Source organism: Aspergillus udagawae (assembly GCF_001078395.1).
Source record: "Aspergillus udagawae IFM 46973 DNA, scaffold_2, whole genome shotgun sequence".
Classification (NCBI taxonomy): domain Eukaryota; kingdom Fungi; phylum Ascomycota; class Eurotiomycetes; order Eurotiales; family Aspergillaceae; genus Aspergillus; species Aspergillus udagawae.
The window spans coordinates 1,778,659-1,802,123 of NW_025091265.1; the positions used below are offsets into that span (position 1 = coordinate 1,778,659).

General features: G+C 49.9%; 7 protein-coding genes across 7 annotated transcripts; 4 read left to right on the forward strand and 3 right to left on the reverse strand.

Annotated features, from left to right (window-relative positions):
- Positions 1-350: 350 nt before the first annotated feature.
- On the forward strand, positions 351-1,943 carry Aud_002932 (uncharacterized protein; the record flags this gene model as incomplete). Its single annotated transcript, XM_043287889.1, has 5 exons — positions 351-490; positions 545-674; positions 743-833; positions 891-1,078; positions 1,140-1,943. 5 exons carry the CDS (start codon positions 351-353, stop codon positions 1,941-1,943), a joined length of 1,353 nt encoding a protein of 450 aa, XP_043143824.1.
- Positions 1,944-3,081: 1,138 nt separating this feature from the next.
- On the reverse strand, positions 3,082-8,043 carry Aud_002933 (mediator of RNA polymerase II transcription subunit 12; the record flags this gene model as incomplete). Its single annotated transcript, XM_043287890.1, has 4 exons — positions 3,082-4,116; positions 4,168-4,394; positions 4,456-7,365; positions 7,431-8,043. The coding sequence occupies 4 exons, from the start codon at positions 8,041-8,043 to the stop codon at positions 3,082-3,084; spliced, it is 4,785 nt and encodes a 1,594-aa protein (XP_043143825.1).
- Positions 8,044-10,806: 2,763 nt separating this feature from the next.
- Positions 10,807-13,040, forward strand: Aud_002934 (eukaryotic translation initiation factor eIF-1; the record flags this gene model as incomplete). Its single annotated transcript, XM_043287891.1, has 10 exons — positions 10,807-10,843; positions 10,913-10,963; positions 11,039-11,070; positions 11,132-11,148; positions 11,212-11,321; positions 11,388-11,404; positions 12,273-12,327; positions 12,570-12,644; positions 12,737-12,829; positions 12,892-13,040. The coding sequence occupies 10 exons, from the start codon at positions 10,807-10,809 to the stop codon at positions 13,038-13,040; spliced, it is 636 nt and encodes a 211-aa protein (XP_043143826.1).
- Positions 13,041-13,734: 694 nt separating this feature from the next.
- Aud_002935 (uncharacterized protein) lies at positions 13,735-14,272 on the reverse strand (the record flags this gene model as incomplete). Its single annotated transcript, XM_043287892.1, has 2 exons — positions 13,735-13,986; positions 14,057-14,272. 2 exons carry the CDS (start codon positions 14,270-14,272, stop codon positions 13,735-13,737), a joined length of 468 nt encoding a protein of 155 aa, XP_043143827.1.
- Positions 14,273-15,418: 1,146 nt separating this feature from the next.
- Positions 15,419-16,571, forward strand: Aud_002936 (uncharacterized protein; the record flags this gene model as incomplete). Its single annotated transcript, XM_043287893.1, has 3 exons — positions 15,419-15,807; positions 15,900-16,007; positions 16,076-16,571. The coding sequence occupies 3 exons, from the start codon at positions 15,419-15,421 to the stop codon at positions 16,569-16,571; spliced, it is 993 nt and encodes a 330-aa protein (XP_043143828.1).
- A 716-nt stretch (positions 16,572-17,287) lies between these two features.
- On the reverse strand, positions 17,288-19,814 carry rgd1 (putative Rho GTPase activator (Rgd1); the record flags this gene model as incomplete). Its single annotated transcript, XM_043287894.1, has 9 exons — positions 17,288-17,399; positions 17,457-17,527; positions 17,590-17,684; positions 17,744-17,887; positions 17,950-18,496; positions 18,549-18,757; positions 18,823-19,429; positions 19,507-19,560; positions 19,644-19,814. 9 exons carry the CDS (start codon positions 19,812-19,814, stop codon positions 17,288-17,290), a joined length of 2,010 nt encoding a protein of 669 aa, XP_043143829.1.
- A 980-nt stretch (positions 19,815-20,794) lies between these two features.
- Aud_002938 (transcription factor domain-containing protein) lies at positions 20,795-23,342 on the forward strand (the record flags this gene model as incomplete). Its single annotated transcript, XM_043287895.1, has 7 exons — positions 20,795-21,037; positions 21,180-21,286; positions 21,355-21,663; positions 21,725-22,162; positions 22,229-22,494; positions 22,554-23,063; positions 23,134-23,342. The coding sequence occupies 7 exons, from the start codon at positions 20,795-20,797 to the stop codon at positions 23,340-23,342; spliced, it is 2,082 nt and encodes a 693-aa protein (XP_043143830.1).
- Positions 23,343-23,465: the final 123 nt, after the last annotated feature.

The window sequence follows — 23,465 nt, forward strand, 5'->3', positions numbered from 1 at the left end:
ACGGGGTTTCAGCTTAGCTGTTCTCCGAGTTACGATACCAGTTGGCGTCATGGTTTCTCAAGTGCTCGGTCCAGGAGCTAGACTAGCACAGAGACAAGAGAACCATACTATGCCCCGACATTATTTCTGGAACCGCCAGAAAAGTAAGAAGAGTGGTAGCCTGCAGTGGGCTTTAAATCCCCCGCAAATGCCAGTCTTCTGCTCTGACTTCTTTCATTTCTTTTCATCGTTCGACAAGCACTCGACTGATCACCGAACGACTCACTTCTACATTCGTTTATTTCGCAGCCTTCAAGCTCCAGAACTCATCCACTCGTTCAATTCTCTCTCTTCTTTGTATCAAATTCGAAATGGCTATCCTTGGCCTTCTTCCAAACCCAAACTGGCCTCAGCAGCCTCTTCCTCCTCGTCTGGACAGGCAGTACACGGCAATCACGGCTGAGAACGCTCAGGGGCTGTTTCCCCCAGACGCCTGTATTTTCGTCGGAAAGTGAGTAGCAAGATGTTCTCTACTTGAGAAACTAGAGATACTGACATACATTAGCTTGAAAATTACCCTCGAGGACAAAGACCTAGTACGGGATATCCAGCAAAGGTTTTCTACATTCGGTCCATGTCATGTCAAGGTCAAGCGTGACAAGCGGAAAATCCCCACAGCTTTTGTGCAGTTCGAGGTGAGCACTCCCTGGACCTCGTCATCGTCTTGATGGGTGCCACCGTAGACTAACTTAACTTACTACAGAAAGTTGAACATGCCGTAGCTGCACTGGCAGAGAACGATCTCATCAAGCTTCACGACCGCTGGCTGAGAATCGAAAAGATCAAGGGAAAGAGTATGTATCATTTGTCTCACCTCGTCCTGTTGCCGAACATCTACTGATGCTGATTAGGAACCGCGCGCCTTGGACACCGGTCTGGGCATCCAGTTTCTCCGCATGACTTTGAAACCGCTTTTACTGGCCGAGGTCATTTTGAATCATGTTTTCTTGAAGAAGTCATCTTCCTTGACCTGGGATTTCTCACAACCGTCTTCACAGTGACCTTCGCCTATATCGACGACTACAGAGACGCTATCAAGGTCAGTACACCACTCAGCTACGCTCCAAGACTATGTGCATGTTCTGAGTCAACATCAACAGGCCTTCGAAAGGCACCCGATCTATTACCTCCAGCCTTTGGACATTGAGGGCAATCCCACGTTTTCCTGGGTACTCCCGCAACCCTCCGGCCCCAGCCCTTCCTTCAGACGCTCGCGCAGCAAAGACGCCCGCGATGCCATGCAAGACCAGGGCCGTTCGCGGGTGCCTCTCCCCGCCGAGTTCCAGCCAAAGACTGGCAATGGCATGACCGTCGAAGACTACGCCCGAGAAATCAACAAACTTCCACGCTTCGGCTTGAGCGAGGACTTGGTCCTCGACGTGGTCGAAGAATTGGAGGCAGAACAACGACATAAGTGCCTCAGGGAAGAGTGGACCGAGTCTTCATCCGGCGGCACCGGAGCCACGCCTGCTCCAACTACCGATAACAATTCGACAACACCCAACGACTCCTCCGCTGACGAATCGACCTCGAACTCCCGCTTGCACTCCAAAGACTCGTCCGACACAGCGTCCGCCCCTACCACTACCGACTTCGAGTCTCTCATCGAGTCGACATCCACCTCCACCACAACTTTCACTTCCTACCTGGAAGTCGTCCCAGAATGTGTAGGAGAATCCAGCCGAGGGCGACGATCTCGAAGCCGCAGTGTTTCAGTGAGCGCCGGCTCACCCGCACGCCTACGGTTGCGCTCCTGCAGCTCGAGCGCCGATTTACCGCCCCGGAAAGACGATATCGAACTATTCTTCGGCAATGGAGACGACCACAACAACAACGACAACAACAACAAGACGGAGGAACCATCAATCTCGATCGAGTTCAAGTCCTCCTCCAACTCTAACTAAACTTGCCTCGCCTGGCATGCAAAAAGGCAATCCGCGTTCCAGTTTGACCTGGAGGAAGGGTGCCGGGGGTGGGTTGGTGGGAACCAGCAGTCAAGCTGGTTACCGGCACTCAAGCATCAGTATAATTCAACACAATTTGTTTTATGGTGTTTTATAGTTGGACTTTGTTCGCAAGATGCTTTTGGCCTATGTGTATGATCTGTTGGATGATTCATGGATCAAGCGCTATACCCTTGTGATAATCCTGATGGATGGAGGAAATGGGATAATGTCTATTCTGTCTATATATCTGCTTGGATGGTATGAAAGTATCAGGCATGTATGTCTGACTGGGGATGACATAATGACGAACACGACTTGGTTTCAACCTTTTCGTTTAGAATATCTCTTGATGCCGTTCAGAGAGCCCACTGCACCTTGTCGCAAAACACTTAGGTAATTTACCATAGAAGAACGCCCTGGGAACCAGGGGCTGCCTCGAGCGTATGTATTCGTGATATCATAATGAGCAGGACAATTTCGTCAAGCGTGATTCAACCTTTTAGTCTAGACCCTGTCAAAATTACAACAAAACCGAATGTAATAACAAAGCATAGTCATATCCCGTAAATTAGGGCTATTTGATATGATGCCATGAACTATCTTAACATATGTGTATGCTGTCCGCCGAGCGCGATGAACCACCCATCCCATATGAACGCCAGGCTCTATACGTGTCGCCATGAATGCTCTCAACCATGCAACAGAAGCAAAATGCGATGTCAATACGCATATATTTGCGCATCGAGGTTCTCACATTCCAAACACTTTCTTCAAGTGAAACAGTCGATCCCAAAAAAGGCACAGGCGGCATGAAAATAATGCAAAAGTAATAAGACACAATAGCTGGAATAAGCGAAAGTACCAGGCTGTGGACAAGAACGAGTCAATGAGGTGAATGACATCGGCTAGGAGTTCTTTCGGAGCCATGTAGCAAGAAAGGAGAGGAAGAGGGAGGAAGAGAGGTGAATGGATATGATATCAAGCTTCGGGAATATGAAAGAATCAAATGAAGACAACACCAAAATGACCAAGCAGAAAGATGATATGTACAGGGGCATGACGTAGATAGACGAGCAGTCAACTAGATCTTGATGTGCTAAACCCTGACGCGCCGGGCATCAAAGTATCCTAGACTGACTGCAGTGTCGTTGGTACCAGCAATGGGAGCAGCATCTTCGAGGAGTTCCCATGGACGTACAGGGTAAGCTCCAATGGCCCGGCCACGGTATTGAAGACAAAGATGGCTAGCACCGCAGTTCAAGCCATCGGGAAGTCCAGTCGGCACACCTGAAACAAATGCAGGTTGTTGGGGGTGAGAGGGTCCGCCTGTGGGATTACCCGAAGGAGTAGGGGCGGGAGTGGAGCCAGATGCAGCAGGTGAAGGAAGCGACATAGGAAGTGTAAGGTTAGAAGATGGGCTATCGCCAAGGGGACCCAGAAGGTAGAGGAAACGCGAGTCATTCTGAACCCGAGCGAAAGGAGGGCATTTCTCCCTCAGATAGCGAGCGCATTGATGACGGGCTTCATCCGGAAATGTATCAATCAGGGATGCTGCAACGTCCAGGGCATGCGTCTGCAGCAGGATACCCGGACAAGGACGACAGTCTCCTGCTCTCATCGAGTGGGGAAAGTAGTCGGCCGCTGGAAAGAGTCGTAACACACTATCTGGAAGACGCGCGAGAGTTATGCAGAATATCGATATCAGCAAGCGCGTTTGCTCTGGCAATGCGCTGGGTCTGAGTGCGGCTGATGGCACACTGAAAGCAGTCCGATGAAGGACAATCATCCTGAGCAACGCAGAGAACCAGAACGCAAGGGCTCTCTCGAACTGCGCGCGAGATCGGATTATTTGTTCTGCGTCAACTGCATGGCTAAGCTCAGTAGTGCCACTGTAGTTCGCTTGCATGCTGATAAGTCTTTGGAGCAGTAAATCCATCCTCTCGGTGAGGACAGGGACAACAGCCTGTGGGCCCGCATCGGGAATGCTACACGCCAGCTTCTCAATGATCGTCAGATACAGCTTCGCCGTTTCGAGTGAGCTGCTGTTTTCTGCGGCAAACGCTGAACAGCTATCGGGCGACTCCTCAAACAAGGGTATAGCAAAGAAATTTTTCTCCGCTCGTTCTCGAATCTAGACAAATTAGTGTGGAAACCTTATTAAACCTTCATCATGGCACCTTACCTGTCGGACTGCATCATGACTCATCAGACGAACCAATCCCACCCAATTGGATCGTCTTGAGCGAGAGTCTGCAACTGCAGCTTTGAACATCACGTCCACTATTTCGTTCCTCACATCGCCCTTAGACTCCGCGTTGAATAGAAGCTGAAGCTTCAATTGACAGAACGGGAGGGAGAAATCGTTGGTCAGTTCAATGACCTTTTCAGCAACTGATATGTCTGGGGGCGCTGGACCAGGTGTCAATAGGAATGACGATAAAATAACCGTTCAATGTGAATAAGGGCTCACCTGTTTTGGTATCCAATCCCAGAAGGGAATCGAGCGCTCTTGTTAAAACTGTCACTGCGGACGGATGCTGACCAATAAGTTTCTCCGTGCAGTGCTGAACAGCACTTTCTGGGTTCTGAGTAAGCAAAATCTGAAGGAGTGCCATCGCACTGTGACCTAGATCCACTCGGCCCTGACAATAGGTTTCTTCTTGGCTTTGCGAATCAATCAAGGCGATAGCATCCCGAATAATGTTGAAAACCTCCTCAGGGTGCTTGAACAAAAATTCTTTCCGTGACAGATGGAAGCGATATGTGACCATGTCAAAGTATCGACTCTGGCCTGCCGGCGGAGGTACAAGAAGCTGAAGAAGATCTACGCGCAAGTCTCTTGGGTTGGATATCATATTCTCGGACTTGAGAAGCCTTCGCACGAGGAACACGAAGGCTTGGATGGTAACGCATCCAACGCCTATCAAAGGAGGCAGCATTTGGGACAGCATCACTCCGGTGGTCGATTTGAGAAGGCCACAGATCCAGCGGACTATCATGAGGTCGAAACGCTTGGGAGAAAAAGGTCTGAGGTACGATAAATACCTGCATGTATCATTCATCGAGAGCTTAGCATGACCACCGCTGGATTCTATTTGTTTGATGAGAAGGGTAAAAATCGTATCCAATGTGGACTCATCTATACCACTTGTGGACGAGAGGAGCTGGTCTAGCTTCACCAGAAAGAGCGGATCGGCTTCATTGAAAGTAGCAGGTATGTGATCAGACAGTGGCGATGGTGCTGCCATAGACGACTTGCTTTCAATCCGGGAGAGGTCTTGACGGAGAAGAGCAACTGTATTGAGCTCTCCAGGTAGCCGAAGCCCAAGGTCTATCAATGAGAAGATCAAGTCCAAGGAGGTCGATCCAAGCCGTTTGAGGCGGGCATATGACTCCACCAGTCTCTTGAAAAGATCGGTTGTAGCACCGATAACACAGAAAGAACGAAAATGATAATTGACTGTATCGACAGCGGATGCCAAAACAATTCCGTCATTGCAAACGGCGGCCTGCTTGAGTACGTCCGCAAGAATTGAAAGATCGCCGAAACTTTCCAGAATGTCCCTTATGGTATAGAATTCGCCAGACGTGAGTGCGGACTGCTCTGCGCCAGGGCCGGAATGGAGATCCTGAAATGCGCTACGAGGATCCCGCCCAAATTCAGTAATTCCACGCCGAATCCACTGACCAAGCTCAGATTTCACGGCCCAGGTCAGATCTGGCGGGAAAGGGTCGCGGGATACTGCGGTTTTCGCGACAGAACCAAAGATCCTTGGAAGGCGTTCAGCTATTGATGCCTTGAGTACGGCGATGGTAGAAGCCTCTTTCGAAACTTCGACTCCGGCGCGATGCAGCAGAGTGTTACGGAGGTTGCGTACATGCTCAGGAAGACGGCTCACAGGGAGCTGCATGAGAAGTGCAAGGTCCCCCGAAAGGGGCTTATGCTCGGAGTTTCGGGGAAAATGTGCAACCCCTTTTGCCATCAGCCATTGGAGGTACTTTCCAACCGAAAATGTCTGGGACCTGACGAGTTCCGAGACGATATGATAGATGTTGTCCATGTTCAATTGATCATTCATTTGACTCTCGGCAAAGAAGGAAATGATGCAGGTATCCACATCGACTCCAGCGATCTTCCATTTCCGCAGGAGGCGGGCGCCGGTATAAACACGAGACACACCATAGCGAAACGGGGTGGCTGCCCACTCGAGAAGGTTAACAACCAGAGCTGCTTTATCATCTATCGCACCCAAAGATGCAGCGGAAACAGATGTGATGTCGTGCGAAGAGCGTATCGAGTCGAACAGCTGGACGATGCGTTGCTGTGGCGGTTGTTGTGTTATCTCTTCACATTTTCGAGGCCGCTGCACCCTCGCATTTCGCTCAACCAAGTTTTGGAAAACTTCTCTGTGCACATTGTCGTTTAGGTTCAAACAGGACGATAGAAGATCTTTGTACGTTTCCCATGAGTGGGGAAGCACCATGGATGAAGTATGCTCAAGTGTTAACTTTCTGATATGCAGTGACAATCGCTCTGTCAACGGGCGAAGGGATGTGGCCGAATCCGACTTGATAGCTAGTTGTAGTTTGTCGAGTAAGAGTTCAGCGAGCCGCCGACCCCGCTTCCTATATCGCAGGATGTTGCTCCAGTAGATCCCTAACATTAGAAGCCAGACTGGCAAGCTGTTAAATGGCGCTACCTCCAGGGATGCGAGGAACCACCCGAGATACTGGTCATGGTCAAGCAGTTGCTCGAAGAACAAACGAGCGGTCAAGTTGACCGCGTAAGTCATCTTCATCTTCCAGTCTGCTACTCCACAACTAGTAATTACGCCTTCGAGGAACTGTTGGACATTGGTAGTCCAATCGCGCACCCATTTAGCTTCCAGGCCAATAGCCAAGGCGCCACTGGTACCTTTTCTTTTGAAAGCACGGATCTCGTTGGCACCGACGCACTTCGCAAGCCACACAGCACGGCCGACAGGAACCCACTTGGTCAAGCATTGATCTAAAAGAACTCTGCCTCTGATACCATGAGGAATGGTTCGACTAAGTTTGCGTAACGGGACATTCGGATTGGCGAGATCGCGGAGCCAGGCCTCACGTTTGTTATCCGTCAGCGTGACTCGCGGAGGAGGCTTGAACGTTGACGGCGCAGTGACCATACTATGGCCCTGTCTTTTCTCCAGAGCGGCTGCAAAAACAGACGACAGTATTTGCAAGCCAGAACGATGCTTCAATTGCGCATAAAGGGAGGGTCGAGCCGTATTGGACTCATTTTGAGACACTTGTGTGCGGTCATAGTATCCTTGTTTTGCCGTTTGCTCATTGAGAACGTCTTCCGGATGGTTGCCCATCCATGGCGAGAAATCCGCAACCTCTGCAAGACAATTCAACAGTCAGAGACGACTCTAGGGCTTCTTTCGTGTTGTGGTATTGACTTACTCTCGCCTCCCAAAACTGGTGCAACAGAAGGGGTCTCAATATGATATGGCGTAGTTTGCACCTCCTTTGCAGGTGCACCATCCTGTGCTCCTGCGGAATCACTTGCTATGGTATCTGCTGGAGCGAACTTCCAAGGTGGACCAGTAAATGAAGGCGGCGACGGGGGCTTCACATCCTGCACGACACCCGCTGCACTTTCAACATTGATCTCTGCGCTTCCAGATACCTCGGAGAGTAATGCTTGAAAGGACCACACCGGACGGGCACGCCAGGACAGCGAAAGGGGTTTCGAAGTTGTTGTGCTTGGGGTAGTCTTTGATTCCCCCGCTCCTGCGGAAGCTGGGCTTCCATCACCAGCTACTGACTCAGCATGCACATCTATTTTTAATCTCTTCGCCGGGGGTTCGCGATCTAGTACATCTCCGTCATTCGCCGTCAGATCGATGAGTGTCGGTGGTCTACCCTGCAGTTGCGGCACTGGCATAGACGGCTGTTCGGACTGACGGTCAGGCTGACCCAGGGGCTGCGAAAGGTCGGCACGTCCAGTACCGCTATAAACGGCGTGAAGGGGCTGACCCCATGATTGAACGCCGGCAGAAGAATGAGGTATCATCTCAGCTTCATGGCGTATACAGGCATCGGTATTTGGATCATCGGAACAAGTTGAGGAGGGTATCGAACACTCAAAACTATCCGCCTCGAATCGCTTGGGTTTTATAGGATGCTTCGCAGTTTATTGAACATGCGGAAGATGGTGAGATGGTATTCGAATTATGTTACGCCCGATCAATGGGTAATCAGGATGAAGCGGTTCGGATAGATATGGCGGCGCGGGTGGTGGGTAACGTGCCGGTGGTGGCAGGATATGGCCTCGGACGATCGGGGGGATGCACTATTGTACAAACAGTGCTCAATGATTAATTGTTGGTGAAGGATGGGGAAACTGAAGCAAACAAATGGGACTCATAAAGAGGATCGACGCGGAATATGAAAAAGCAATATAGGAGAAGGCAGATGAGGGATCCCAGCCGAGCCCGGAGACGGAGATAATACTACTAGTCAGAATCTCCAGATAACGTAAGGTGATCAAGGCGCATCCCAACTGACACTCCGTCGGGATTCAGCAGTTACAGTGGGGAGGAATGGAATGTAGACTACAGAGTGTACTTCTCTACTATCCAGCAAGTATTTAGACCTTAACTATCCGTAATTTGTGATACATATACTCAAACACTCTCTTATCTACCTTACGCTGTATCTAGCCGCGATTCAAGATCATAAGAAGACATACCAGAACCAATGACTGATCTGAAATCTGTGGTTTAGGATCATGAAAACAAGCTGGCAAAGAATATTTGGATAGTTATCATGCAATTTACGTCTCTTTAGGGACTTGGATCTCTCTGATAGTGTTCCACTCCATCTTTACGGAGAATCCGCCTGTCAACCGTTGACTGTTGTCTCGGCTTATCCGGCGAATCATTCCACAACCCAGCACTTGAGAGGATCTCGGGGTATCAGGCGATCGGCTTAGCCTCGAGATTTCAAGTGCCTACAAGACTATGGCCCAACATATGACCATATGTGTGGCGATCAGCAAATTAGTAGTATCTAACTATTTTCTTTTACCCTATTCGTCCTGCCTGCCCTCCTCATTGTGCAAGACTCCACTGATCCCCGAAAATGGACAAGCGACGCAGTCGCTTCGGAGAGAGCAGTTTGTTTGTGGCACCACACACTGTTGTGACACGTTGAAACTTGACATGGACTGTGGTGATAGACAATGGAGTGTTTCTTCCGACATCGTTAGACTTGAGGTTAGAGAGGGAATCACTCCCACACTTATCAGTGCTATCACTTGGATATATTAATATCGTTGTCGCAACGTTCGATGCAAGTATGTAGAAATACATTGTCCCCAGAAGGCGATCAGTTCATGCATACCTGATCATAATAGTCGGTCATGCAAGTACCGCATCGCTTGAAATTCGGCCATATTGTCGGCATTAAGTAGACAAGGTGCTATCAGGAGCATCCCGTCAGAATGTGACCCTGCCAAATGCATACAGAGACCCTGGTAGCTCGCGCAGTTGTAGGTCTGCTAACAAAATATCACACCCTCAATGATCATCAGCCACCCCTTCTGATGCGCAGTATTAAGATGGTTCATCCCAGGTGCAGACTGGAGCAGGACTGTGGCGGACAGAGTCAAACTTCACAGATCCTACCTAAAGTACCTACGTGCACCCGTGGACGAGGCGATACCTAGCAGGCACCGGCTATTTAAGAGGCTTGAGAAGACCATCCAAATGCAGGAGATCCTGTCTGTGAAATATCAAGATACCATTATGTATACCTTTGGCTTCTGGATGGCCAATCTACAGCTGCACCAGTGCTTCATGCATGTAGATGATGATGGGAGGAAAGTTAGGCACGAGAGCATGCCGAGTCTCTCATGGTCCTACGTTGATTGTTGACAGGCCATTTCTATCTTCTGCAACCCAGAGGTCAACTGCGCTTTGTCCCCGGCCTCGTAGGATCATTTGCAATGCTTATCCCATCCATGTGAATTTCTGCGCCGAGCTAGTCAAACGGATTGGTGATTGAGAAACAGTACTCCGCAATAGCAGGCGACGATCGCTTCAGTAGTACGCCTTTTATGTAGCGGATGAAGTGGCTGTTGAATTGAAAGCCGATCTACAGATGTTCCGTAACGCGATGAGTAGTAGTATTGCAGTTGCCTATCATCACCTATTATTATTGCTTTTGTAGTTGGAGGGTCTCTTTATCGCTATCTATTATCACGACCATCGTTCAGCCACTATCCCATTTTTATAGCGCCATTCGTCGGAATCGTCGCAGCAAGTCCCGGGTTGGAATGAGGGAACCGAACCCCAATAAGGCGAGTGATAACAAGACATCATTGATGATCCAACTACGGAGTACAGAGTACCAGTTGATATTTATCTGTGCCGCTAGTCAGCTGAGCAGCTGAGAAATGCTCCTGATACTATGGTTACCCGGATGTTCTTCATTGTCCATTTTCACCTATCCCGCCAGTATCCAGGCCTTCTCAGCCGACTCAAGTCCATGTCCCAATACAGTCAAACTCTGACCGATTCTGTCTTATCAAATGAAAGGCCAGTGCTCGCCAGCATCCACTGCTGATCGATAAACATGGACGGATCATCAAACTGTTCCCCGCAGTCCGCCACGGATTATCTACGGATGGTTATCTAACCAACCTCCATCCAACCTTGCCGTTTTGGTATTGGCGTCAGAATGATTGCTTGGCTGCCCATCAATGCAACATCCCTTATCACGCTGCTCTGTCCAAAGAAGCCGTGCGACTAACCGTCAAATCATCAGAATAAAAATGGCGTCAAAGAAGGATATGCGGAGGCTAGACCTCGGTAAGTCTATCTCAGAGCCCAGCCTCAATCATGAGACGCAATTTCCCTAATGTCTGACCTGAACTGTAGCCATCCCCTACATCGAGCCACCGAAGGATAAGAATGAGGCCGATATGTCAGGTACCAAACCATTCGATTTTTGAGCTTGGAAACCATGTGCAGAAAAGGGACGATCTGGCTGATACTCCGCGTTAGGAGTGATGTCTAGTACTATGCCAATGGCCGCGGTAGGTCAAAACTGCAGTCTCTTGGTGACGGTCTCGACGCATGCTAACTTTCTCTCCGTAGATGTTCACTCGGAATAGGTGAGAGATACCTCATCGAGCCGTTCAAGCTATATATCTGACAACTGTGCGCGGCGTGCATAGGATGATTGGATGGGTCTCTTTCGTCTTCTCTCTCCAGTCGTGGCTTGGAGAAACACCCGAGCAAAAGAAGTCGGCAGCTACCCCTGCATACATGTCCGTCCTGATGTCTTGTTCGTCTTGCCCTCTTCCCCCGCAAGTGAGAGCGGAATATGACTGACAGCTGAAAACCTCCACAGTAATGGCGCTCGTCGTGGTATGTAACCGAAATATTGTTCCCTTTCAACCCTTCAGTAGCCCGACCTATCTCTGACCACTCTCGCGCAGACATATTTCCCCATATTTATGCCGCCTCCATCCGCACGAAACACCGCTGTTGCTCCTTCTCCTTCACCCTCACCTTAAAATACCAATCATGTCATACCGGAAATAAGTCGCCTATCGCATTTCGAGGATAGCTGTCACGAACGCTATACTACAGACTAAAGCTGAAAAGTATGGTCAAGTTAAGCAAGAATCATCAAGTGCTCTAAATCAGCCAGGCCATGTGCCCTTGTCATGGCCGACTTATTTCTTATTTTTATCTATGCACGCTGTGGCATTGTGACCATATCTTTGTAATTTATGGCATCAAAATTCATGTAATAATACCTTACTACCGATGGAATGACTGATTCCATCCACGTTCGCAAATTACCCGCCGATACATACCCGTCATGTAGCTATTCCTCAAGCATAATGTGTGATCTCGCCACTGCGTCAAGGACAAACCCACCCCCAGGTCGGACTCCAGATACTTGTCGCCATCCACTACCCATGGAATCCACAGTACAGCGCTTTTCCCATTGAATGGTGGCCCAGTCAGAAGTGATGAGGTTATAAATATACCTTAGGTATGCGAGTGCCAGGGTGGCTTAGTCAGTGCCACACCGCCTTCCCCCACAAGGGCGCTAAATCGAGGTGCGCCCCTCAAAAGGCTCTTCTGTTCCTCTTCTATCTCTTTCTCTGACACCACCATCCCACCTTCGATCAACTCCCCTCCGTTCGCAAGCTCGCAATCTCTCGCGCCTACAAAGAGACATCTGATCTCTCGCCTCGCTCATTTATATACTACCGCTTTTAAGGGCCCTTTACGACCAAAGGCCGAGTTTATGTCCATCGAAAACCTCAAGACCTTCGGTAAGTGACTTTGCCACCTCCGTTAACTACCTGTGATTCTTTCCCTTCTGCTATCCATTCTGGGAGAACATTGCGGTTCCTTTCACAGTGTTGCAATGGCACCACTTATACTCTTTTAAAATGGATAACCCATCCTCATGGAGTTGCTACTCGCTTCGTCTTGCCATACGTATCTGGAGAACGGCTTGGCGGGGCAGTTTTGAGGTCATGAGAGCCTAAGGCTGACACGTGCTTCTACACAGACCCCTTCGCCGAAGCTGACGAAGACACCGGCGAGACTAAACAGTCTCAGAATTACATCCATATACGGATTCAACGTACGTCTGATCCTCCACATCATTTCATATGCCGTTACCAATGGCAGATTCTTTCACCTGAGACCATAGTTGCTAACCGTCACCCTCAACAGAACGCAATGGTCGCAAGACCTTGACCACAGTTCAGGGTCTTCCTAAGAAGTTCGATCAGAAGAAGATTTTGAAAGTGATCAAGAAGAAGTTCGGTATGTTGCTGCCAGAGCCTCCGACAGAAGTTATATGACTCAAACAGCTAACACTTCTATAGCGTGCAATGGCACTATCGTCAATGACTCTGAGATGGGAGAGGTGATTCAGCTGCAAGGAGATCAGCGTAAGGATGTTCAGGAGTTCTTGACCGACAAGAAGGAAGGTCTCGAGCTCGATGCCAAGACCATCAAAGTCCATGGGTTCTAATTCAGACGCCGCGCCCCGTTCCGGTCCCTTCTTCCCAGTCTACATCGCCCTCAGAGTGCTTGGGATAGGGAGCATGTTGTCTTGTCCATCCCTGGGTTGAACCTGCGTGGTGCTTGCCAAAACTGCTTGGTCTCTACTCCTAACCATCTCTGTGCCCGGCACATTGGACTTGGGCCATGTCGAAATGACGCGCTCAAAGTTAATCCTTTGCTCTCTCGTGAGCGGACGACTCACTTGAAGCGGGTCTCAGATTCTCATATTTTTCTTGACTCGACTGTTTTTCTAAGAACGGGATTAGCGACGGAACGAGGCGTTGGTAGATACCCACTATCTGCATAGATGTTTTTCAGTTTGTTTTATCTTTTTATGTCGTGCTGCTTCGCAGTATGTGACGGCCTGTTTTGTGCAGCAGACGTCTTGAGAGGGACTTTCTGGCTCTTCTCTGTTCGTCAAGTAAATGTTACCTTGACTGTTTGTACCAGTTTTGAGAAATATTATTTAACTGGGTTTCTTTTATCGGTGCAATCTCATTCGACGGGTAAATAGTATTCAGACTCTGGCAAATTAAATTCTGTTCTATCGACGAAAGCCTGCTCCCATAGTAGACGGGCGCTTTACGAAGACGAAGGCTTCGCAAGGCTCGCAGATAGATTATCTAGTAAACATAGAAAAAAGATCATGTTTTCAACCATATTTACAGCTCCCTAGCTCCAGCCCTTGCATCCGCAACACGCATACGAAGAAATATTGCAACGGCCCAGTCCCACAACTTCCGCGTGATCACGAACAAAGGCACCTCTGGCTCGTTCTCGCGGGTCAAGTGTAGCTGCAAAAGAAGCGAGGACATACTGACGAAGCTGGCGACTGATACAACCAACAACGATGCGGTTGTCTCACGCTTGATTGTGGCGTGATTTTGAGTGGCGTGGTAGAGGAAAGTAAGGGTCTTCGATTCAAGATGTCAGTAACATCGACGATTTGAAAGTGCATAATTAGGGAGAAAGGGTCGTACGTACTGTTGTGATCGATATCCATGCCGGTAGAAGAAGACGTGGATCTGACGATGCACCGGAGAGGTAAAGAACCCAAGAAGTAATGTAAGCGATCAGCCCGTTTGTTGTAAGAAGACGAATGACAACAGCCGGTGGGGTATAATTTAAAAGCCTGCGGAGAGTGATCAGCAACTCGGAAGGAAACATGCAGCTCAGAAAGTAAACGAACCATCGAGACATCATGCAATCAGCAAAAAAATAAGAAAGATATGCGGATGCGCAGCACTATGGAGAAAGGCAATGGTCAGCAAAAGCTTCAAACCTTCCAAATGAAGTAGAACTCAGAGGGTCCACGGGTCGCGAGAATCATCTCCATTCTACATACCCACATAATAGCCAATGCCACCTCCGTCACTCTAAATCTCCTCTCTACGTCCCAATCTTGTCCAACACTCCCGATAATTGCTGCTGCCCATCCCTCCCGTCCCATCCCCGGTCGTATGTGAAGAAGCTCAGCCAGAAAGGTAAAAGCACACCGCAGCCCCCACCATGCAGCAGGCACCGTGCTCAGCGCCCGACAGACCAGCAGAGGCGCGTGCCACTTCCTGTCGACTCCCAAAATGACGGCCACGCGAGGATGAAGCGCCGAAGAGGGAGCGTTGTGTCCTGCATCGTTGTTGAGCGGAGATTGTGATGCAGGTGAGGCCGGGGATGGAGGGACAATGGCGGACAAAGTAGATGGCGAAGCCACGCCTTTATCTCGAAGCTCGCCTCTTGAATTGCGAACTGAAGAGTACGAAGGCGGGAGTGGTGATTGATTCGAGTCCGAACGGGGAGTATTTATAACAGGCTCAGAAGGAAGCTGATCATGGAGGGGGAAGGGCGCAGGAGCGACATGACGACGAGGAGGAGCCAGCCTTATTTCACGGCATATGCGGCCGCTGCGCAATCACACCCAAAAGAGAGGAAGGGGAAAAGGTCAACGAGATGGCCAGCGAGAGAATGATACGCTAGATTGTGCGGGGACCTGTTCTCCTTGCTGAAGGCGTGTGGTTTCCGTTTCCTATTTTTCCCTTTCCGAGAACAAGGCTCCTGGCTGGGCAAAATTGCAAAACTTATAGCTCAGGAGAGTGAAAAGCAGCCAAGTAAGTCAGAGAGATGCAGCCAGGATCTGACACTTTCAAAAGCCAGTGTGCCGCGCGGACTAGAGTGATCATTGTGATGGTAAATGCCAAAACGCCGGTTGGAGACCCGCAGCGGAGAAGCCAGTCATGTGATCAGCCCCATCCCGTGATTTCTATCTGGATGGAATAATTTGTTGCAGATTCAACAGGCCATCCCAAAGTCCAGTCCGTCAGTTCGGCGCTCCTGTTGCCTTCGCCCATAATGGCGTCCTCCCTATGGCTTTCCCCCAGCTCCTTGCGCACGGCTGTGCGGTCCGGCGCTCCCATTGCCCAATTCTATCGAACCGCGCCTTCGTCGGGTTCCGCAGTTGTAGCATATTGCCAATGCCGCTTCTTCTCTCAGTCTCAGATTGCCCAGCGCGGCTTGTCTGGCGTACCGCAGAATATTTCAGTTAAGCAGCCTGCACAACCGAGTATGAGAACCAGAGGCAGAGAATTGTCGAGGTCGGAATTACCTCAAGACATTGGGCTCTTGCCCGGAACTTTCATTCGACCTTTGTGGAGAGACATGCCATCAATCTTTCAACAACCGAAAGAACGTCTACAGCTTGAGTGGCTATGGCTGAAGAATGCGGTTCAGAACTTCCTTGGGTATGTGTGCCGTTCCTCGTTTACGGCTATCCGGGAAAACTCTCGCGTAGCATGGGAATCCTCCAAAACAGTTTGGTGCTGACCTATACCAGGCTTATCGCTTACAGCAAATGGATCAACAAGGGACTACCGCTGCGCCTGAAGGAGCGGCGCCAGATTGCTCGCGAGCTACATCAGCAAATGTATATTGCTTTTGCTGAGTAAGTTGTTATTCATATCACCCCGAGCTTCGCGCACTCAATTAACCAGTTCTTTTGATTCTCTACAGCGGAGATATCAATACCCTGCGCAAGATCTGTTGCACCGGCCTCGCAAATAGCCTCAGCTCCCGCATAGCCAGCCGTCCGAAGGATGAAAAGATCACTTGGGCCCTTGACAAATACAACCGTACACCAGGCACGCTCTTCACGGGTCTTCGCGTCTTGGCTGATCGCGCCACGCAAATTCCAGACTTGCCTGACTCTGGAGTACGACAGGTTGTCGTGCGTATCACTAGCCGTCAGTCAACGACCAAGATCACTATCCCCAAGCGCGGCGCTGAAAGCGCTGTTGCCGCAGAGCCTGCGCCAGCCAAGCAGCAAGACTGCACGGAATACATCGTTATCCAGAAGCTTCGGTGGACTGGTGAAGAACAGGAGTGGCGTATCTGGGGCCATGCCACTCCCACGACTGTCGAAGATCTCGACAGCCCCTTCTTTGCCCCGGGACTCACACTCTCCGAGCGCATGGATGCAATGAAGGACATGATGACAGGAAAGAAATGATTTAAATCATCCTTTTCAAACTACCGCGAATTACTGCGTCATGTCGCAGCTCGAATCCCCCTATGTCAGTGCTCGGGGCCAATCGTCTTGAGGATAAGTCTCCATACTGTCATCAACCAGGCGAACAAGAAGTATGGTCTGAGTTATTGAGAAGAATTCCATGCTCTTCTCTCAATTCCACCTCTCCTGCATGTGAGCGGCTTCATAGCTATCCAGTGTCGGCTACTTTCCATTCTAGCATGTGTTATACCTATGCAGATTCTTTGGTCGTGCTTTCTTTCCACTTGGGAGGATCTCCTCACATTCCTTATGATTTGTATTATTCAGCGGGATAAAGGGAGTCTGGACCATTAGATCTTGTTATGAACTGTACCATATCAAATTTGCATTTCTCGTTATTCATGTAATTACTGGATATATCCCAAAATTGGACTGCCAAATACGTTCACGGCTGAAATACATACCATGTCCTGAAGTAGAGGTCAATTATGAAACAGGGGTGGTATCTCAGCGGATGACAGTCAATCCAACGTCAAAGAAACAATATTTACATCGGGGCTATGTGAAAACGATCGGAAATATGACAGGGGAATCAAGAACGACGATTGAAATGTGCAATCTCCAGCACAAGCAGAGGCGACGGACATGCTTTCTGAACTCCTAAGTGTGGCCCTTAAGAGGCTGTAGAGCTCCCAGTCTGATAGCGAGAGTTAAATCTAGTCGTCATCGAATATCTGGAACGTATTGACCAGAATGGTCTCAATAACGCGGACCTGCCAACCAGCATCGGCAATGTTGCCGCCGGAACTGGCACCCATGAGAGTAGGTCTAGCGATGCTTGTCAGCTTCCGAAGGTGCCGGAGAGAACGGGGGTCGGCGACTTACCCAAAGCAGATTGCAATATTCCCAGCATTCATACGATTATTCATGTAATGTTCTTGGACTTTGTTGAGGTGCTAGAATCGAGCAAATTAGACCCTGGCAGATAGAAACAGGGGGGAAATACCGAATTACTTACCAGTATCAGAGCCCTCAGCGTGGCGTAGTGCGCATCTGGAAGGCTATTGACAAGTGCATGTAGTGAATCCCTACGCTGGATGTCATCATCGATCCCTACGGGAATATGTGTCAGCTCTCGTCACATGGCAAGCCGTGTTCGACTAGGTACTTACGAGCTGCATTAATGAAATCAGAATAGTATCGGGAAGTGAACAAGGGGTCAGGCAATTCTCTAAAGAACTGTTTCAGCAGCCCGGCGACACTATTGACATCGTGATAGAAGCTCTCGGGATTCGTAAAGTCCACCTGTGATGAGTCTGTCGTCCATAAGAGGTCAGCGCTTGCAGAGAGGCGGGCTAAAACTTGCGGTTACACATACCGTTGTCGAAAAGCGACTTCATATGGTTGATGTGATTGGCACTCCCCGAGAGACGGTAAATGCCTTCCAAATCCAGCCCGAACAATTCTATTGCCTGAAGGCATTGGTAAACAATCATGGGTACGGCAGTCCCATCTCTGGCGTACAGATCTTCCAATGACACCCCAAAGACCGGTCTCAGGGGAGGAAGATTCTGTTGGAAGTTGTTTCCTGGTGGCGGCAGAGGATTAGCCGGTGCCGTCATAGGCGGTTTGTTCACATTGTGCTGGTCTTGAGCCGGTAATCCCGAAGAGGTCGGATAAGGTGGTTGAAATGGGGGTGGCGAGGAGAACGAGTCTGGATGTGGCTGGAAAGATGATGGCTGGGTGTTTTGAGCGGACGCTAGTGCCGGGGCCGGGGCCGCGGCCGGTCCAGATGGCTGAGTGGAGGGCTGACTGATAGGAAGATGTTGTTGAGAAAATGATGAAGGAAACACGGTTGACTGGCGCTTGTTCTGTGTGGAAGGCTGCGAGGCCGGAGCAACGGTTGTGGGCGTACCTCCCAGTGTCTAACACGAGATGAGCATGCAGATAATAAATGATTGACAAAATTGAACCTACCGGATGACGCTGGTACTGAATCTGCTCCGAAGCCACCGCACCAGGATTATGTTCGTAGCTGAGAATGTAATCCTGGAAGTCCTTCTGGTTATCAATCTGCCGTACCACCTCAAACAGACTCCTTGGTCCAATAGAGCCATTGCCAGCGCCCTCATCTAAAGGCGTAATGGATAAGCCTTGTCCCAGCAGCAACTTCTCATTAAATGTCGCTGAAGCTGAGTTAGCGCAAAGATCAAGAAACCGGTCCAATGTCGGGACGCAATGACAATCATACCGAACTTTTGCAGCTGCAACGTGAGACCAGAGTCACACTCTGCAATTAATTTCTGGATGTTGTGCACAGCCTGGGGACGATGGGTGGAAATCAATTCTCGTCGAGCCGCTTGTGCAGCCGTGACCTTGGCAGCATAATCGCCGTCCGCATTTTGCACTTTGCGCAGCAGCTCTTCTTCGTGCTGGGCAGCAGATTTATGTCCCTTCAAGCCGAATTTCCCGCCCTGTTTGTCCCCAGTTTTCACGCGATCATACTGCTCCGCAAGTGATTCGTACTTGGCCTTTGCTTTCTCCGCTGCCGCCTCAGCCTCAGTAACCCTTTTCTCCGCGCTAAGACCGGTCTGTTTCCAATGTTTGCGTCCCTTCTCGATATTCGTGGCGAGCTCGTGGAGGTCGTCGGCCATTTGCTGCAGAGATACTGCGAATTGAAGTCCATGGTCCGCCATGCGTTCGTGGAATCGATTGAGATCATTGTAGCTGGAGCCATAAGTGCCTTGGCGATTGTCGGGGCGGCTGGCAGCGTCATTAAGAGAACGAGACAACTTCCTCAGACCCTGCGCATGTTCTTCCTCCAGAGAGGACCGTTTCTTGAGAAATGCGGAGAAATCCTGCACGTCTTTCGGTCAGCGCACCCTTCTCCTAACCGTAGGATTGGACGGTTTGGCATAATGCGACCAGAACGCACCTTCGCAGAAGCTACGCTCTGCTTCAATCGTGCCAGGAGCGTTGTGATACCGATCTAAAGATATTAAGAGCTTGGGGTCAGCTGCAAGTGCTCCGTCTCGCGCATTGTGGGATGAAGATATGATATGAGTCACCTACATCGGAGTAAATGACTTTGTCCAAGCGAGCTTTAAGCTCCTCTGTCATAGGCGGCGGCGCCGGACGAACTTCAGACTGTCCCGCAGAGCCAGCACTCGATGGCGGCGCATCAGGATCCCTGAGCAATGGAACAATTGGCGCTGAGCCATCAGGAGTAGCAACGTCTGCCATAGGAAATCCTGCTGAGAGAACCGACGGTAAGCAACAATGAATCAAGCGCAGTTGTCGTGTTTCTGAAGATGGGTGGATAGGCAAGAGTCTACCAGAGATCGCTTTGTCAAATTGCGGAAGCCTAAATGGTGGGGAGTACGGAGTACGGGATGCTACTAATAATAATATGCTGATGCGGATGGTTCGTTGGCAGAGCGCGGCAGTATGGCTGGCGGTGGGGATGGGGTGGAGGGCTTGCCTTAGTGGAGGCTTGGTACCTTAGGTTTCAACCGCTGAGGTACCTTACAGAACATCCTTTATTCGACAGGTCAAGGAGACGCTAGGTACCTAAGTAAGGCACCTTGATGATTGAAGCATTCAAAAAGCTTAAGAGTTAAGAGGGGTTGGGTCACTGGAATGCAAGACCAACTAGTATATACGTCATGGGGATTGGCGGGGGGTTGCTGTAGTGTCTCCGAGATGCGGTCCTGGATGGCACTTGGCATGATATTTGTTTAGACTGGAACGGTGGTGAGGGCTAATCATTCTTCATGAGAATGATAATTTGTCTTCGGACCTCCCTTGCTACCTGCTAGTAGGTAGTATTTGGGACACGCTACGGTACTGAAGTAACTACAGGGTACAGATCAAGCCACGCTGGGGCGAGACCGAAAGAATTCTGGCTATAGAAGAACGTCCTTGCTCAAATACAGAGTATCAATGACCCATGATTCTTCTCGACTAAGCCTATCCGCCCTACGATTGTAGTTTCCTCCATTTCATACAGGTAGGACAAGGCCCCAAATGATTGCCTCAGGCACCAAAATGAGTCAGCAAATGTTTCCAGAACCGCCGAGTTTCGCGCTTAAGGGATCCCCCCGTTTTTCTGCCGATTTCCGGCACCTAAGCACATTCCTTGTGTCAATACCACGCTTTTTTGCATGTGTTAACGGGACTCCGCGGTACAATACCGTTGGGCGAATTTTTCTTACTTTATACTGATGGATCTGGAGTTCCGGGGTGTCATAGCACCAAATGGGCTGCCTCCACAAGCAAGTTTGATAACGCCCCAGGGCACCACCAGCGACCTTCGGAACACGCCGAGGCTTCCCCGGCCGATGACAGGCTTCGATTTCCCAAACAGGAGTTCGGAACTTCGCGAGATGGAGAAGGTTCCCCCGCAGATCACAGGAAAGCGGCGGGGTGGTAGTAGAAAGGCCTGTAATGAGTGTAAACAGCAAAAGGTGAGCTAATCAGTCCTTGGCTACTGGGCTCGCGGTGTTGAATGGCCCAAAATGATATAGCCCACCTCCATATACATGATCAAAAGACATTCTTTTTTTGTCCTCGACTGCTGGCTGAACATGGTATGTTGGGTTTCAACAGCTTCGATGTGATATTGTTCAGACGCCGGCAGCCGCATGTTCGCGCTGTCGGCGCCTTCAGATAGAATGCAAGGTTGAGCCTACATTCAAGCGAATCTCCAAGCGGAGGTAAGTCTTCTACGATACGGATCTGTACTCGAGTACCCTTTTCCTGTCTGACAGACGATCTTTGGCAGACGCAACGCTGAAATGGAAAAGGAGATCGCAGAACTCCGTCGACGGCTCGCTATCAATGGCGAACGGCCTCAGACGGTGGATGCCAATGCCAGCGATGAAATGTCGCAGTGTTCAGAGGATGTGTACTGTGGACCGGACTCCGCACTTTCCAGTCGCAGTCGCCCTCTCTCTGTCCCCTTGGAACCGCAATCACTGCCAACTCCTTTGGCTTTACCCAGAGACAGTTCCATCATCTCCCAGGATGACAGTCCTTGGAGGCTGGAGGATATCATCCTCTCCAGACAACGAGTAGCACGATTGTTTGACCAGTACTTGCCCACTTCCCCTTCTCTGCTCAAGAGGGACTGGCGTCTGTTAACGACCCGCTAGATACTTCACATATTACCATCCATTTCTGCCCCTTCTAAACCCTCAAAAGCCTCCTGAGGAATATCTGCGCCGCAACCGCTTGCAAGCTTGGGCGATCATTTGCGTCGCTAGTCGTCGAGCGCCATCCGAACCGGGTCTTCTGAGTTCACTCACTGGGCCTTTCAGCAGGCTTCTTTGGTCGACCCTTACGGGAGTTCCTCAAGACTACCGTGTGGTCAAGGCTTTATGCTTACTTTGCACATGGCCGCTGCCTACGACGAGTCAAAGGACCGATGCCACCTTTATGCTTAGCGGACTAATGATGCAGATTGCGATGCAGCTGGGCCTGCATCGGCCTGTGCAGGCGGAAGAGTTTACGACTTTCCGAATGGAAGCTCAAGGGGAAGCGGTGAAGGATCGTTTACAGACATGGGCTATCTGTAACATTGTGGCTCAGAAGTAAGTAATGACGATCCCTGACAGCAACGACATGCGTCTTGAATGCTGATAAATGCCCCTTTGCAGCGTCGCAACCGGCTACGGACAGCCGTCTGGCACCATCTATGACTGGGCACTTGAGCCAGCATCTCTTCGAGATGCCGATTACAGTCCTTCGGATGACTTACGAATCCGATTGCGGATCGAAAAGTTCTGTGACCGCGTGACAAAGGCATTATATAGCGGAAAGCCTGAGCCAGCCGAATTCATCAGTTCGGAGAAGTTGTTAATCGTGCAGCTTCTGGAGAGTGAACTTCGGGAGATGGAGGTTGACTTTGGTCGAGACGTATCACGTATGAACACCTGAACTGCTATTGTTGCCGTTGAGCCGCCGCTAAGCTGTCCTCTTCAGATATCAATATGATTCATCTGCGCGCCGCCGAGTTACATCTGAGATACTTTGTGTTCCTTGGCTCTAATCCACGAGGCGAAGATCTGACAAAGCTTTTCATCGCTACGACATCATTTCTCGGGCGAGTTTTGGACTTGGAGACATCTCCTGGAGAATTGATTGGCCACGCCACCAATTATATCCTTCAGATGATAGTGTCTGCTGCATTTGCCCTTATGAAACTGTTGAAGAGCGATTTCAGCCGTCATATTGACTTCGATCACGGCAAATTACTATTCAATGGAGCCATCTCGGCCATCCGACGGATAAGTGTTATGGATCATGATCGTCCTGTTCGCCTGGCCGATATTTTGGCTCAGATGTGGAATGCAAACGAGGCGGCACATTCTCCGGGCGACAATATATTGGAGCTGAAAGTCCGTTGCAGAATGAGCATGAGTCATGTTTATGACACGGTCTGGCGCTGGCGACAGAGATTCAGGCCTATGCGGAGCATCGAGGACTCACAAGGTGTGTTTACTCTTATGTCCATCTCGTATTCTCGCCGTTGGGATGATCATGTAAAGCTGATTTTGCGCAGTCACCGTTGCCAACCCAAACATATCGGCGGCCGCAGGCACTGTCACCCGGCAGCAGGATGATACCCTAGATGAATCCGGTTTGATCTATCCGCCAAATTTCGACCAAGGGGCCTTCATCAGTGAAGCAGGGTTCTCCGAAGTTTTTGATTCCCTCAACTGGGTATTTGATGGGATTCCTGATTCTTTCGTTGCACCGCCGGTGATGTAGCCATTACGATGCGTCGCTATGAGCAACTGCACATGAACCACGAGTGATCTTGTCTGTCCAGGCGACCAAGGGCCAATTGGCCGGAGCTCACAGATATCTATTTACGACTTCATCTTGTGTATA